The 13,854-nt window shown below is 58.6% G+C and overlaps 2 protein-coding genes and 1 pseudogene across 2 annotated transcripts in view; 2 read left to right on the plus strand and 1 right to left on the minus strand.

The window, feature by feature from the left end:
• Positions 1-13,854, plus strand: part of LOC136570611 (uncharacterized) — a 708,931-nt pseudogene that overhangs the window by 289,399 nt on the left and 405,678 nt on the right.
• The window catches only part of LOC136570634 (serine/threonine-protein kinase PAK 3-like), a 133,477-nt gene that overhangs the window by 4,905 nt on the left and 114,718 nt on the right, over positions 1-13,854 (minus strand). The window contains 7 exon segments of the mRNA XM_066571080.1: positions 314-510; positions 929-1,028; positions 1,422-1,539; positions 2,295-2,404; positions 3,442-3,490; positions 4,318-4,381; positions 4,572-5,204. Coding sequence (XP_066427177.1) covers positions 314-510; positions 929-1,028; positions 1,422-1,539; positions 2,295-2,404; positions 3,442-3,490; positions 4,318-4,381; positions 4,572-5,204 — 1,271 coding nt within the window.
• Positions 7,923-10,516, plus strand: LOC136570570 (class II histocompatibility antigen, B-L beta chain-like). Its single transcript, XM_066571037.1, has 5 exons — positions 7,923-8,058; positions 8,534-8,800; positions 9,443-9,728; positions 10,296-10,407; positions 10,508-10,516. Exons 1-5 carry the CDS (start codon positions 7,974-7,976, stop codon positions 10,514-10,516), a joined length of 759 nt encoding a protein of 252 aa, XP_066427134.1. The 5' UTR covers positions 7,923-7,973.

A 13,854-nucleotide genomic window follows, 5' to 3' on the forward strand; every position in this document is an offset into this window, starting at 1 on the left:
TTTAGAAACTCCTGCAGAAAACTTGTTGGGTTTGGGGGCGGAATGTGGAGTTGGTGTGGGGTTTTCTTGCAAGATAACATTAGACCTGATGCACTTGCTTCACATTTTCAGATCATCCTCACAGCCAGAAGAGCTGCAACAACGTAAATCCCAAAGCAAATTGTTGCTGGAGATTGCAGAATATTCGTCTGTGTTGAGGCTGGAGTCCCATGGGAATTCCCTTCCCATGTGCAGAAACCTCCAGCTGCTGCTCCCAGTGCAGGATCCCTCTGTGCTCACAGCCTCTGCAGCCCCTGGAGAATTTGCCTCTTACCATGGCTGCCGTTTCCCTGAAGTAAGGAGGTTCTCCTTCCACCATCTCGATGGTCACAATGCCGAAGGACCAGATGTCCACCTTGGGGCCATAAGGAGATCTGGTCACAACTTCTGGGGCCATCCAGTGAGCAGTGCCCACCATGGAGCTGCGCTGGTCCTGCTCAGGGCTGAGCTGAGCGCAGAGGCCAAAATCAGCTGAGGACAGAAACAAACCCTGTCAAAGGCAGCTGCAATGAGGAAACCAAGCACAAAGATTCCCCACGCTCAGTCTGAGAGTGCAGTAGTGAAGTCAGCTGGAAAAGTCCTCAGTGCTGTAGCCAAGGAAAGATGGAACTGGGCCCTTCAAGAAACCCTCAGCTTTCCTGCAGTGGCTTTTACTGATTCCCTTGGAGCTTTAGATTCCCACTGCTGCCCCTCTGGAAGGGCCATGGCCAGAGCAAAGGCACTGCTGGCCCCCTGCTCCTCTCCTGAGCTCTCTGCAGGGGCAGCCGCTCTCAGCTGGCAGCAGGGGCCGGGCAGTGCCCCCAGCAGCCCTTGTGGGGCTCTGGCCCTCCCTGGGAAGCAGCCCCAGCCCCGCAGCCCGGGAGCGCCGTGCCTGGCCAGGAACACCCACCCAGCCTGACAGAGCCGTCCATGCCCAGGAGGATGTTGGAGCTCTTCAGATCCCTGTGGATCACACGGTTGGAATGGAGGAAATCCAGGCCCTGCAGACACTGAGAGAGAACAAGAAACACAAGGGCAAAAACCAATGGCCAGAATATATCACACCAGAAAGGACAGCTCAGAATTCTGCCAGCAGCAGCTTTGCTGTGACAGGCCAGGAGTGCAGTGCACACAAGCTCCAGGCAAAGGGCTCAAGGCAAAGCTGAGAACAGCAAATCAAATCCAAAGCACACAGAGAGCACCACAACAGCAGGAGAGAGAACAAGAACAGAGTAGAAGTGCAGTGATGCTGGCAGGCCATTCCCTGCAGAGGCTCTTTCTTCTCCAGCTCATGAAAACAACACAGAAACAAAGCCCTGAGCATGGAGCCACTCCTGTTCTCACGCCCTGTTTGGAAGGACCATCGTGTCCCAGCCATGGGAGTGACAAGCAGGATCCCTCACCTCCCGACTGACAGCTGCCGTCTCTCCTTCAGCCATGCGCGTCTGTCTCACAACGTCCTGCAAAGTTCCTCCATCCATGTATTCCATCACCAGCCAGAGATCTCCATCAACAAGGAAGCTGGAAGAGGAAAACAATGGCATGGAGATGAATGTGCAGAGCTCAATTCCCCCATGGAAAAGCCTGGAGTGGAGCTTTGTTTCCAGGTCACTTGTCAGTGAGGACAGAATCAGATGGAGAGACATTCCTGCCAGGCTGCACAGCCCTTGGAATCTGCACAGTCTAAAGGGGAAGGAGACACCTGCGAGAAAGGAGAGGCCTTAGATGGCAGCAGGGGAAAAATGCAGTTTAGCAACAGCCCAGATCAATGTGGAATCACAACACTTGGCCCCAGCTGGTTCAGCTTCTGAACTCATCAGTTCCACCATTCCCTCCAGAACAAGGCAACACAACCGCCAGGGTTATCCAGGGGAGGAGGCCGAGCAGCACTTGGGACAAAAGCAGTCAGAAAGCCTTTCAGAAAGTCCCTTCAGAAACAGGCAAGGCCAGTGAAAAATGGGCAAATGAGGCATTTCTGGAAACAAGAACCTGATCTTCCTGGCAACTGTAGCAATGGAAAAGGGCTGGGAAGAAGAAGCCAAGGGAAATAATTTCTGCTGTGGTTTATCAGCACTTGTTGGGAGACAAAGCAGACGGGGTCAACTTGAAGGAAAACCCAAAGCAAAGCAACAAAAGCACATGGAGGGATGAACTGCCAGGCTGTTGGTTTGGGAAGATGTGGCTGGGTCAGGCATTTTCAAACCAGGCTACAGACTCCGGATGCCAGGAAAGGTTAACGCAGGGCCCGGGCACGGGATCAGAGCTGAAGCACTCACCTGTCCAAAGAGTTGACAATGTTGGGGTTCTTCTTGTCCTTCAGGAGCAGGATCTCATTCACAGCTCGTTCCCTGTCCTGCCCTCTGAGACTCATTTTCTTGATGGCCACCTGAAGGGACATTGCAGCCTTTAACTGGAGGAGTCTGTGGCAGGAGGCCACAGCAAACACAGAGCGAGTCTTTGTGGAGCGACGGAGCCAGGCTGTGCCAAACTGCCTTGGGATGGGACACCAGAGCTCAGCAAGGGCCATTCCCACAGCCCATTGCTCTGCCAGCTGGGGGCTGCTTACATGACACATGGCCAGAGACATTTGGCCTTGCAAGCTCTGCAAAAATGGTCCCTCAGCTGTCAGCCTCAAAGCTCTAACAACATTCTCTGCACCTACAGTCTTCTCAAATGGCCTCAACACTCTCATTATTATTATTCAAACCCATTTTGCAAGCAGGAGGTAATTCTGGTTCTGTGAAAACAGCAAAAGAGCCAGGAACCCTTTAACAATTCTATGGGATTTGGTCATGATTTCAAATCCAGCTGCTCTGTTTGGGATTGCACAACAAAGCAGACACACACACCCATTGCTCAGGTGATCCCTGTCACAGGCTGTCACTGACACCAGACCAAACACATCTGCAGGCTTTAGGAGAGAGCTTTGCTCTGGACATCCATCTCCTCATTTCTCTCCCTCTCTCTCTGTGCACAGCTGAAGTAGGACTAAAACCCCAAACTGAGCCCAAGCAGGATCTCTCCCTAATTAGGCCTTGAGGTATCCTTTGAAAATGAAAGGCAGGATGGAAATAATATTGTTATAGTTTAGCTAATAAGAGCTAAATAATGTCCCTGTCTGAGGCTGGGATGAAGATCAATTGGGCCTCAGTCTCCAGCAGCTGATGCATTCACACTTTTAAATATGAAGGCCAAGCCAGCGTGTCCTGCTCTGACAGACACCGCTGCCCTCCTTGCATTCCTTTGGCGCTTCAGAAGGACCAAGTCTGTCCCAGCTGTGCTCTGCAGGCTGACACTGCTCTGCCTTCAGAGGAGCAGCCTGGGCAGGAAAGCTCTGCTGGCCCCCAAAGCTGCAGCCACAGCTCCCAGCAGAGGGGAAAGCCCTGGAGAGCTGCCAGGCGTGCTGGGCGTGTTGGCACTGACCTCTCCTCCAGTGGCCCTGTCGAGTCCTTTATAAACGGCTCCAAAAGCCCTGAAGACAAAACAGCAGAGAAGAAAGAAGCAGCGCTTCAGGCCCTGGCAGTGAAAGCCAGCCCAGACAGGAGATCTCTGCTGCCTGCAGCGTTCACAAACACCTGGGTGCATCGACCCTTCCAACAACAGCACAGCAGCCACCAGCCCTCTGCCATGCAAGGTGTGCAAGAGAAAACTGAGACCCAACATGAAGGAACTGGGCTGGAGCAAATCCCAATGTCCACCCTGAATTGCTTTAGTTGAAAACCTGAGGTGAGAAATGGGTGTCGAAAGAACTGGCAAAGAATGCATTTCATCCTTTTCCATTTCTGCCTAAGACCTGCAGGTTCCACAAGGGCCCTGCCATCAGTCAGGTGATGCTTTTTCCCCCAAGTGCATCAGCTCTGTGTCTGTTACTGAATGGATGGGGTCTGCTACCTGTGCTAGAATAGAGCACTTATTAGTTCATCTCTGGTTTCTGTTTCTAAACCATTAGGTTGATAATCCTGACCAGTGGATATTTTTTGAAGGAAAATATTTGAAAGAAATCTTCTTGAGAACTGTTTTCTGACAGTCACCAGATGGTGAGTTGCTCTTTTAAGCAATCCAGTTCCAGGGACAGAAGATCTTCCAGGTCGTGCTCCTTGCTGCAGGCAGGACACTGCCAGCCTCAGGGGCCTTTGACGGCGCCTTCTGACCACAGTTATCAATTCTGATCAGGACTGAGAGACAGCAGGATGGTAGCCAGTGTCTGAAGGTGCTTGGAGCTCTCCTGACTTCTCACTTGATCCTGCACCAGCACAACACCCGGCCCTGCTTGTGCAGCAGTAGCTGCCGTGCACTTACCCTTGGCCAATCTGCTCCACTTCCAGGTATTTCTCGGCAGGCTCCGCCTCGCTCACGGCGTTCCCTGAAAGAAACCAGGTGGAAGAAGCTCCCTCCCAGAGTGAGACCCCGCCTTGCAGCAGAGCCAGAAGCAGCCCCACTCCCTGAGCCGTGAGCCCCTTGGTGTCAGCTGGGGAAGGACAATCAATGGCTCGGTGACATTCAGCTGCAGAGCAACACTGGGTGCAGCTGATGCCGAGACACACACACAGCACCTGCTGGGGCACCCAGGAACAGAGCAGACGTACTCAGCTGCATCAGGCACCACTCCCCTCTCCCCTCTGGCTGCCCGGCTGTGCTGCTGTCAGAATGTTCAGCCCAGGATCCCACAGCGGAGGGAGGTTCATTGTCCTCTTCCCAAGCAGAGGGAGCTTCTCCATCCTCTTCCCAAAATGCTGCAGCTTCTCCATCCTCTTCCCAAAATTCTGCAGGTTCGCCATCATCTTTCCAAGCCAGGGGATGTTTGCTGTCCACTTCCCATGCTGGGAGATGTTCACTCTCCTCTTCCCAAACCACAGGATGTGCTCCATCCTCATCCCACGCTGGGAGATGTCCTCCATCCTCACCCCACAACGGGAGATCTCCTCCATCCTCATCCCACTCCGTGGGAGCTTGGCCACTCTGGTCCCACACCAGGGGACATCCACCGTCCTCGTCCCAGGCCGGGAGATGTCCCCTGTCCTTGTCCCACCCCGCGGGAGCCTCGCCGTTGCATTCCCACCCCGCGGGATGTTCGCCCTCGTCTCCCAGAGCAGCGGGAAGTTCACTGCTGTCTTCCTCCTTGTTGACCTCCTCTTTGGAAGCAGAGGGAGCCCCAGGAGGTGCTGGTGCTGCTTTTGTGCCCTGTGGACAGATGGCAGTGTGAGGGACGGGAAGTTCTATCTCAGTTATCACCTTATTTATCCTCAGCTGCACATCCAGCTGCACTAAGCAGAAATGGGGTTTGGAGCTGTTCCAACTAACAATGGGCTGAAGTTGACATTGCCACTTACTGTTGGGAATTCGATATTCCACCATGGCTAAAGCCAGCAAGCAATCCTCTGCCTTCAAAACCAGACCTGCAGCTCTTCAAAATCTCTTCAGCAGAAAAGGAGAAATCTGCCAGAGATCCCTTTGCTGCTGCTGCTGCAAAGACACTGACAGGAACTTTCCTTCAGCCTCCCAGGCTGGCACTTGGCTGCCACATGCCGAGATCACAACTTGCTGCACAATTCCAAACACCAAAGGTTCCTTTCCCACTCACCAAAGGAGGAGCTACTCGGAATCCAGACATGAGGTGCCCTGCAATGGGAGAGGGAACATGAACGAGATGCTGTTAGGAGAAAAACTGCCAGTGGTGGGAAATGCCACGGAGCAAGGCAACCCTGAGAGAGCATTTTGCTCTCACAGCATCCCTCCAGGAGCCACAGTCCCTTCCACAGCAAGCAAGAGAACAGCACAAAATACTGGGCTGGGTCAGTTCTTGGCTGGAGCAGCAAAGGGAGGGAGTTCCAGGCTCTGCTGGCACAGACTCCCTGCTTGAGGGAACAGAATCCCCCAGGGCTCATTGCAGATGCTGTGCACGCCCCGCTGGCTGCAGACACCCCCTTTTTCAGCTGCAGCTGCTGGCAGGAGCTCTCCCAAAGCAATGGTGTCTTCATGGCCATTTGGTTCCAAAGTCAACTCAGCTCCAGAGGAAGAACAGAAAGCACACAGCAAGCCCAAAGCCACAGATGCTGCACCGAGGGAAAACCTCGACTTACGTGCCAAGTGGGTTAAAAAATACCCCGAATAAGCCACAGAGTACAGAGTGCAAACTGCAGCAGCCACGTGCTGGATCATTTTGGCTGCGCTGCACACGCCTGCAGCCTGTAGCCCTGCAAGCACAGAAGGACAGGGCTGGGCTGGCTGCTGAGAATGCCTCGGGCAGGAGGATCCTCCGGCAGCGAGCCCAGAGCCACTCTGGGCACTGAGGCCTCCGTGTCCCACAGCAACGGGAACACCACGGCGACGTGGCGCTGTTCCTGTGACATCCCAGCAGCAGCTCACGCAGAAACCGCCTGGAAGGTTCTCCTGTGTCACAAAGGAGCACAAAGAACCCTCCCAGGGCACAGCCATGGCCCAAAGGATGAAAGAGGAACTGGGAAAATGCAGCAAACAAGGACACCCCATAGCCCAGCCTGAACACTGAGGAGGAACAAGGACAGGACCAAAGCAAAGGAAATGTGACCTTTAGTCACTGATAGTTCTGACTAAAAGCAGCAAGCCTTGTTCCATCTGGGATCTTTGTTCTAGTTCTAAAAACAAGCAAGGGTCTCCACTCTAAATACACAGAAGGCAGGAACTGGGGAGGAGGTGGGATTAGGAAGGAGGAGGAGGAGGAGGGAGAGAGGAAAAGGGGGAGCAGGAAGAGGAGGAGCAGGAGCAGGAACAGGAGGAACAGGAGGTTCCAGTGCCCCCTGTGGCCGCAGCCGCGGGACCATCGCCCCCACCTCGTCCTGCAGGTGAGCGGGGAGGGGGAGCTCGTCCCAAATCTATCGGGGGGTCCCCAAGAGGGTTTTTTATTGGGGTGTGTTTGGAGCTCGCAGATTGTGGAATTGACCTCAAATATCATCTGGTGTCTCTGGGAGGTTTTGTTTTCTCTGTGTGTGTAGGTTTGTATCTTGCAGGACCCCGAAGCTGAGCCCCTTGGGGAATCTTTGGGGGCTCACGTGGCCATTGCCCAGTATGGGCAGGGGAGGACATTGGTCCTGGGGACCCCCGGGAGAGCAGAGGAGGGGAACCCCAGGGACCCCCAGAGTGGGGAGAGCAGAGGGGGGAGATCTCAGAGCTGGGGGACCCCGGCAGACTAGAAAGGGGGGGAGCCTGGAGAGGAGGGACCCCTGGGATCCCTGGGATCTCAAAGCAGAGCATCAGGAGAGAAGGGCCCCCATGGACCCCCAAAAGCCCCTGGATCATCCCTGAGCAGGACGCCGGAGAATGGAGAACCCCTGGAGGCATTGGACCCCCATGATCCCAAGGAAAGGAAACCTCTGGAACCCCGAAAGTGGAGAGATCAGCAATAGAGAACTCCTGGGAGAGTTTTTTTGGGCTGAATCTTGATCTGTGGAGATTTTCATGGACACGAGACTCCTGCTGAGTTCTAGAGATGGGCCTGGCCAGGAGGGGCCTCTACTCCAAGGCGCTCCCACCTTGGTTTCCCCCAAACCAGGGACCCTCGGTTCCATTTTCTGTCCCTGTGCGGCTGCGGGGGCAGGGACAGAGCGGCTCTGGGGGTGCCTGGCATCGGGCAGGCGTCACCGCTCGCCACGGGCACCGCTGAGATCCCGCGCCCCTGGGCTCCCACCGGCCCAGAGCCCCAAGGATCCCCCTCCCCAAAAAACCCCCAGCCCGGGGCTGCAGCGTCCCGGAAAGGCCTCAGCCAATGGCAGCGCAGGCAGGAGGCGTTTCAGCCAATGAGATCTCGGGGCGTTGTATTGCGTCATCGGTTGCCGGGCAGAGCCCGTGGCCGATCGCTGCCCCAAAGTGGCGGCAGCCAATGAGAGCGCGCGGCGCTGCCGAGCCCGCCCTGCTCCGGACTGGTGCTGCCAGCGCAGCGCGGCTGCTTTGGGGCTGCTGCTCCCTGCCCGGCCCCGGCCATGGGGCGAGGGGCGGCAGCTGGGGCCCTACTGGTGGCACTGGTGGTGCTGGGAGCCCCCCCGGCTGCGGGCGCGGAGCTCTCGGGTGAGCGGGGGGCGGGAGGCGCTGGGACAGGGGGGGAGAAGGGGGAAAAGGGGGCGAAGGGGGGAGCCCGGAATGGAGGGGGAGGAGGAGGGGACCCCCCAGAGGGAGAGCGGGAGGGGCTGAGGGATGGGGGGAGGGGAGGGAGGGGTGGGAGATGGTGGGGAAGGGGAGAAAAGAGGAGAGAGGGACCCCAAAACCGAGCGGGAGGGGGCTGGGGATTGGGGGATTCGTGGGAAAATGGGGAAATGGGACACCAAAAGTGATTTGGGAACGGCCGGAGGTGGGAGGGGAGAGGATGTGGAAGGGGAAATGGAGGAAGGGCGGCAAAGAGGAAGCGGCCGCGCGGGCAGGAGGGTCCCGTGGCGGCCGTGGGGCACAGAGGGTGCGGAGTAGGGATCCGGGGTGGGCCCCGGAGCTCTGGAGGTGTTGCTGGGACGCTGGGGGGACATCCCTGAGCTGTGTGCTGCACTCACAGGGGTGTTCCAGTGGATGCATAAGGCCGATTGTCTCTTCATTAACGGCACGGAGAAGGTGAGGTTGGTGGTGAGGTTCATCTACAACCGGGAGCAGTTCCTGATGTTCGACAGCGACGTGGGGCACTTTGTGGGGTTCACCCCCTTAGGGGAGAAGAATGCCAAGATGTGGAACAGCGACCCAGCTATAATGGAGTTCATGCGGGCTCACGTGGACAGGTGCCGGCACAACTACGAGATTGTTGCCTCGATCACCGTGGAGCGCCGAGGTGAGCGCGGGGCAGAGCGTGTCCCTTCGGGCCCTGCCCTGCCAATGGGCCTGGAGCCCCTCAAAACCTCCCTGGGAATCGCCCCAGAGCCCTCAGCCCTCTTTGTGCCCATCACCGGGTCCTCCTGTCCTTTCCCAGTCCATCCTAGTCCCTCCCAGTACCCCCCGCGCGTCCATGTCAGCGACGCGTAAAGCTGACGCTTTTCAGCCAATCAGATCGTGTCTCTTTGATGACTCATCCGTTGCCAGGCAGACCCGCAGCGCCCAGTGCTCCGCGCTGGGCTCGGCCTCGCAGTGCCGTGCTCTTCATTCCCAGTTCCTCCCAGTGCCACCAAAATCCCTCTCAGTGCCATCCCAGTCCCTCCCAGACCATTCCCAGTCGCTCCCATTGTGTTCGCAGTCCCTCCCAGTCCTTCTCAGTCCCACCCACCTCCTCCAAGTCGATTCCCAGTCTGTTCCCAGTTCACCCTCAGAACTCTACCCTCTCTCCCAGTGCCCCCCCATTCCCTCCTATCTCTCTCAGAATCACCCAAGTCCCTCCCAGTCCATTCCCCGTCCCTCCCCAGCCCAGCCCAGCCCTCCCCTCTCTCTCCCAATGCCCCCCAGCTGATCCTAGTGTGTCTCCGCTCTCTCTCTCCCCCAGTGCCCCCCAGCGTGTCCATCTCGCTGGTGCCCCCCTCGAGCTCCCAGCCGGGCCCCGGCCGCCTGCTCTGCTCCATGATGGATTTCTACCCTGCTGCCATCCAGGTGAGGTGGTTCCAGGGCCAGCAGGAGCTCTCGGAGCACGTGGTGGCCACCGACGTGGTCCCCAACGGGGACTGGACCTACCAGCTGCTGGTGCTGCTGGAAACCCCGCCCCGGCGCGGGCTCACCTACAGCTGCCAGGTGGAGCACGTCAGCCTGGAGCAGCCCCTGAGCCGGCACTGGGATACGGGGGAGGCCCTGGGGGCGCTGGCAGAGCCACTGGGCTATGCTGGGAGCCACTGGGAGGGAGCTGGAGAGAGCCGGGCTGGGACTGGGAGAGGGTCTGGGGGCTGGGCAAGGGCTGGGAAGGGGTTTGGGGGATGCTGGGGAGGGTGGGATGGGGTTGGGGGGTCCTGGTGGGTACTGGGAGGGAGTTTGGGGGCGCTGGATGTGACTGTGAGGGATCGCAGTGAGCCCAGAGGGGCTGGAAGGAGATCGGCGATGGCAAAGCGGGGCTCGCCATGAGCTCGGTTGTGCTGGGCACAGACTGAGAGGGCTCTGGCTGAGTCCTGCTGGTGCTGCCAAAGGACTGCGAGAGGCTTTGGGGCTCCTGGGGCGCTGGGGGGCAACTGGGAGGGGGCTGTGGGATCCTCAGAGGGACGGGAGGGGCTTTGGTGGCTCCTGGCCAGGACAAAAAGGGATCGGGGGGAGGTTTCAGGGGCTCCTGGCTGGGCTGGGGGCCACAGAGAGGGCGCTGGGAGGGGCTGGGGGTGTCCGTGAGAGGTTTTGGGGGTGCTGAGCCCTGCGGACTCCCCAGAGATGCCGCCGGACGCCGCCCGCAGCAAGATGCTGACGTGCATCGGGGGCTTCGTCTTGGGCTTCGTCTTCCTGGCGCTGGGGCTCGGCTTCTACGTGCGCAAGAAGGTCAGGGCGGGTGCCGGGGGTGGCGTCCCGGCCGTGGCGGAGCGTGTGCGCTCCCGCCGGGGCCCCCAGCCCGGTGTCACCCCCTTTTCTCTGCCCACAGAGCTCCTGAGCCGGCGGCGGCCGCAGCCCCTCCCCGTGGGCTCGGGCCCGGCCGGGACCCCCCGCTCCGTCCCCGCTCCGCTGATTTTGGGGGGGTCCCGTGTCCCCCCAGCCCCGCTGGCGCTCTGCCCCCGCCCAGTGCCTGCTCCCAGTGCTCCCAATAAAGCTTCCCAGTTGGCCCCGGGGCCGTTTATTGGGGGGCGATGCGGAGGAGTTTGGGGGAGGCGGGGGGAGCGATGGGACGTATTTGGGCAAAGGGAGGGGGAAAAAGGTTGGGGGCTGGGCGAGGAGAGGCGGGAGGAAGAGGAGGGGGAGATGAGGAGAGGAGCAGAAACCAGAGAAGCAACGGAGATCCTCCGGCCTTCACCGAGGTGTCCACGCGGGGAGCCAGGAAGATGTGGAGCCCCCAGCCAGGTGTGTTCCCAACGCGGGGGGCTCTGACCCTGGGGGTCACCCGGGATTATCCAGCGTGGATCCTCCAACGGGGGCCGGACCTGGAGCGGGGCACGGAGCTCTTCCCGCACCGGGGCACGGCGGGATCCACGGGCATCGACCCCTCCCTCATCAAAGGACAGCTTTCAGTTACAGTAGTTAGGACAACTAGTTAGTTATGGTAGTTAGCACTGGTAGTTAGTTATGGTAGTTAGCACTGCTAGTTAGTTATGGTAGTTAGGACAGCCTGTTTGTTATGGCAGTTTTTGGAATAAAAACTCTCTCAAACCTCAACTCCCCTGATGTGTCCCTTCCCTCTCCCGCTGTGACTCAGCTGCCCGGAGCAATGTGAGGGGAGAGCAGGCCTAGCCTGGCCCAGAGCTGAGCCCCAGCAGAGCCCTGGCAGAGCTCAGAGCAGCCTCGGCACCTGCAGAGTCAGCCTGGAAGGCTCCCTCTCCTCCTGCCTTTTCCGTTTCCCTTCTCCCTGTCTCTTCCTCTCCTTGTCCTTCCTCCCCCAGGCACTGAGCTGTGGACAGAGACCAGGGAGAACAAATCCCTGCCACAGAACCTCGTGGAAAAGGCCATTTGGAACGGCTCCACGGCGCAGGAATCCAATGGGGAGGAAAAGCCCCAGAGATCCCACAGGAGGAGGGCCTGCAAACCCAGCCTGGGGAGCTGTGAGGAGGTAAAACCCTCCCTGTGCCGGCAAGGATGTTGGGAATGTGAGAAGATCTTCAGGCAGTGCTCAGCCTGTTCCTGACGCCTCCAAAGACGGCGGTACCAGATGCCGAGATCCATGGGAATTGCAGAGATCCCCCTGCAGATCCATGGGAATTGCAGAGATCCCCCTGCAGATCCATGAGGATGCAGAGATCCCCCTGCAGATCCATGGGGCTGCAGAGATCCCCCTGCAGATCCATGGGGATGCAGAGATCCCCCTGCAGGCCCCGGAGCAGCCACGCTGGAGCACGGGGATGCCTCAGAGGAGGCTGTGCCCCCGTGGCCAGAGGGGCCCCGCTGGAGCAGCCTGTCCTGGCAGGACTGACCCCGGGGCACAGTGACCCACGCTGCAGCACTTGGAGGGGGGCTGTGCCCCGTGGGATGGACTCAGCTTGGAGAAGTTCCTGGAGAAGTCTCCGGTGGGAGAGAGCCCAGGGTGCAGCAGGGGAACGACTCCTGTCCCTGAGCAGAGGGAGAAGCCCCGGGGCATGAAGTGAGCACGGCCCCATTCCCTGTCTCCAGCACCGGGGTAGGAGGTGCAGCTGGAAGGAGGGAGGCGTGGGGGAAAGCTGGATTTAAGGCTCTTCACTTACTTCTCATTATCCTGCTCTGAGGTTTTGGGGTTTTCTGCCATAAATCCCTACCCTCCCCCACTCATCTACAGGAATTTGGGCAGTTTTCCAATTTTTGGGGAAATCAAAGCGATGCACTGAAGCTCCTAATTAGGGGATAGGAGAAGTGAGGCTCCAGGGCTTCCCGCTGAGCCAGAGCCACCGGAGCCGCAGTGCCGGGAAAGCCGTGGCGGGATGTGCGGAGAAGTTTGTTTGTGTTTTCAGCTCAATCCCCCTCGGGCCTGGGCCCGTTCCAGGGCTGTTCCTCATCTCCGGCTCTGCCCTCACGCAGCCCGGGGAACCCTGAGAGCGCGGGGCGAGGCTGTGCCGTGTGCAGAGCCCGCCCCCGACTGCGATTGGGCCACGGTGCCGTCAGTCGCGGTTCTGGCGCGCTGATTGGTGGGAGCGGGGCGGGGCAGGGCCCCAGTGGCGGCCTGAGGGCGGCCGTGGCTCGGCGGCGGTGCCATTGGTGGAACGTCTGTGCGGGCCCGGGAGCGGCGGCGGCGGCCGGAGCGCGGTGAGGCGGCGGCGGAGCTGGGAGGCGGCGGCAGCGCAGGTGGGAGCCGCGCTGGGTTGTGCGGGGGCTCGGGGCTCGCTGCGGGCCTCGGGGGCGGCAGGGGGCTCAGGCGGGTTCGTTGTGCCGTGTCCGGCGCGTGTTGCCGCTGGCGTGAAGGCGCTGCGGGAGCGGCTGCCCGCGGTCTCCTTGCCGCCGCTGCCTCGGCAGGAGCCGCTGCCGGAGCAGCGCTGGCTCGGCCCGGTTGCTGTGGCCGGGACAGAGGCGGCTGCCCCGTGCCCGGGGCTGTGCGGGGAAATTGACGTGGCCGGAGGTTTCTGTGCCCAGAGGAGACAGAGGAGTCCTGTACAAGTGACTTTATTGCTGAGCAGAGGGAGAGGCCGTGGGGCATTTGCCGTGCGCTCTCTGCCATTGTTGTAGTTCGCAGCCTCCTTTTTATCCTCATTTTCCCGGCCTCATCTCCCTCTCCTTTTGCCCACTGGCTGAGGTACTTGGAAGGTTCAGACTTCCCGATCCGCCAACTGCATGTCCTCGTTAATGTGCATTCCCACTTTTGTAGAACAGCCGATATTCACGACTCTGTTAAGTCTTTGTTGTTCTCGAAGTTCAGGAATTTAGCGGGACTTTCTGTGAGCAGCAGTCCATGTTAATTAGTAACAATTATTGAAGCTTGTGGTTTCGCCCGTTACTTCCTGATCTACAAGTCCCTGGCCCCTCGCTCAGCTGCTGAATGAGCTGCACTCTCAAGGTGTGGAGCATGGTAAAAAGGTGAGAGTTGCTGTAGCACATCAGAGGAGAAACAGCATTCGTTTAACCCATGGACTGCCAGGGAGCCACAAAACCATGTCGCACTCCCATCCTTTTCACGTTCGGACCAATACATGAGCTGCTTTCTTGTTTCGGTTGTTGTTTTTTTTTCACCACTTTTCCTTTGTCATCTATTTGCCAACAGCAGTTTGAGTCATTTAATTTTCCACAAACTCCTCTTTTTTCTACTAACAGATGATCTGATCCCATCCCATGGTGACATGTTGTGTTCCTCATTTCAGTGGATTGCTCAGCAGGAAGGTC

The sequence above is a fragment of the Molothrus aeneus genome, unplaced genomic scaffold (genome assembly GCF_037042795.1).
Source record: "Molothrus aeneus isolate 106 unplaced genomic scaffold, BPBGC_Maene_1.0 scaffold_35, whole genome shotgun sequence".
NCBI lineage: Eukaryota > Metazoa > Chordata > Aves > Passeriformes > Icteridae > Molothrus > Molothrus aeneus.

Excerpts from the sequence above, each read along its gene's own strand:
- LOC136570570 (XM_066571037.1), top strand. The coding sequence starts at position 7,974 with ATGGGGCGAGGGGCGGCAGCTGGGGCCCTACTGGTGGCACTGGTGGTG. Across the intron at positions 8,801-9,442 it reads GATCACCGTGGAGCGCCGAG|TGCCCCCCAGCGTGTCCATC; the intron begins GTGAGCGCGGGG and ends TCTCTCCCCCAG. Across the intron at positions 9,729-10,295 it reads CCCCTGAGCCGGCACTGGGA|CCCAGAGATGCCGCCGGACG; the intron begins TACGGGGGAGGC and ends CCCTGCGGACTC.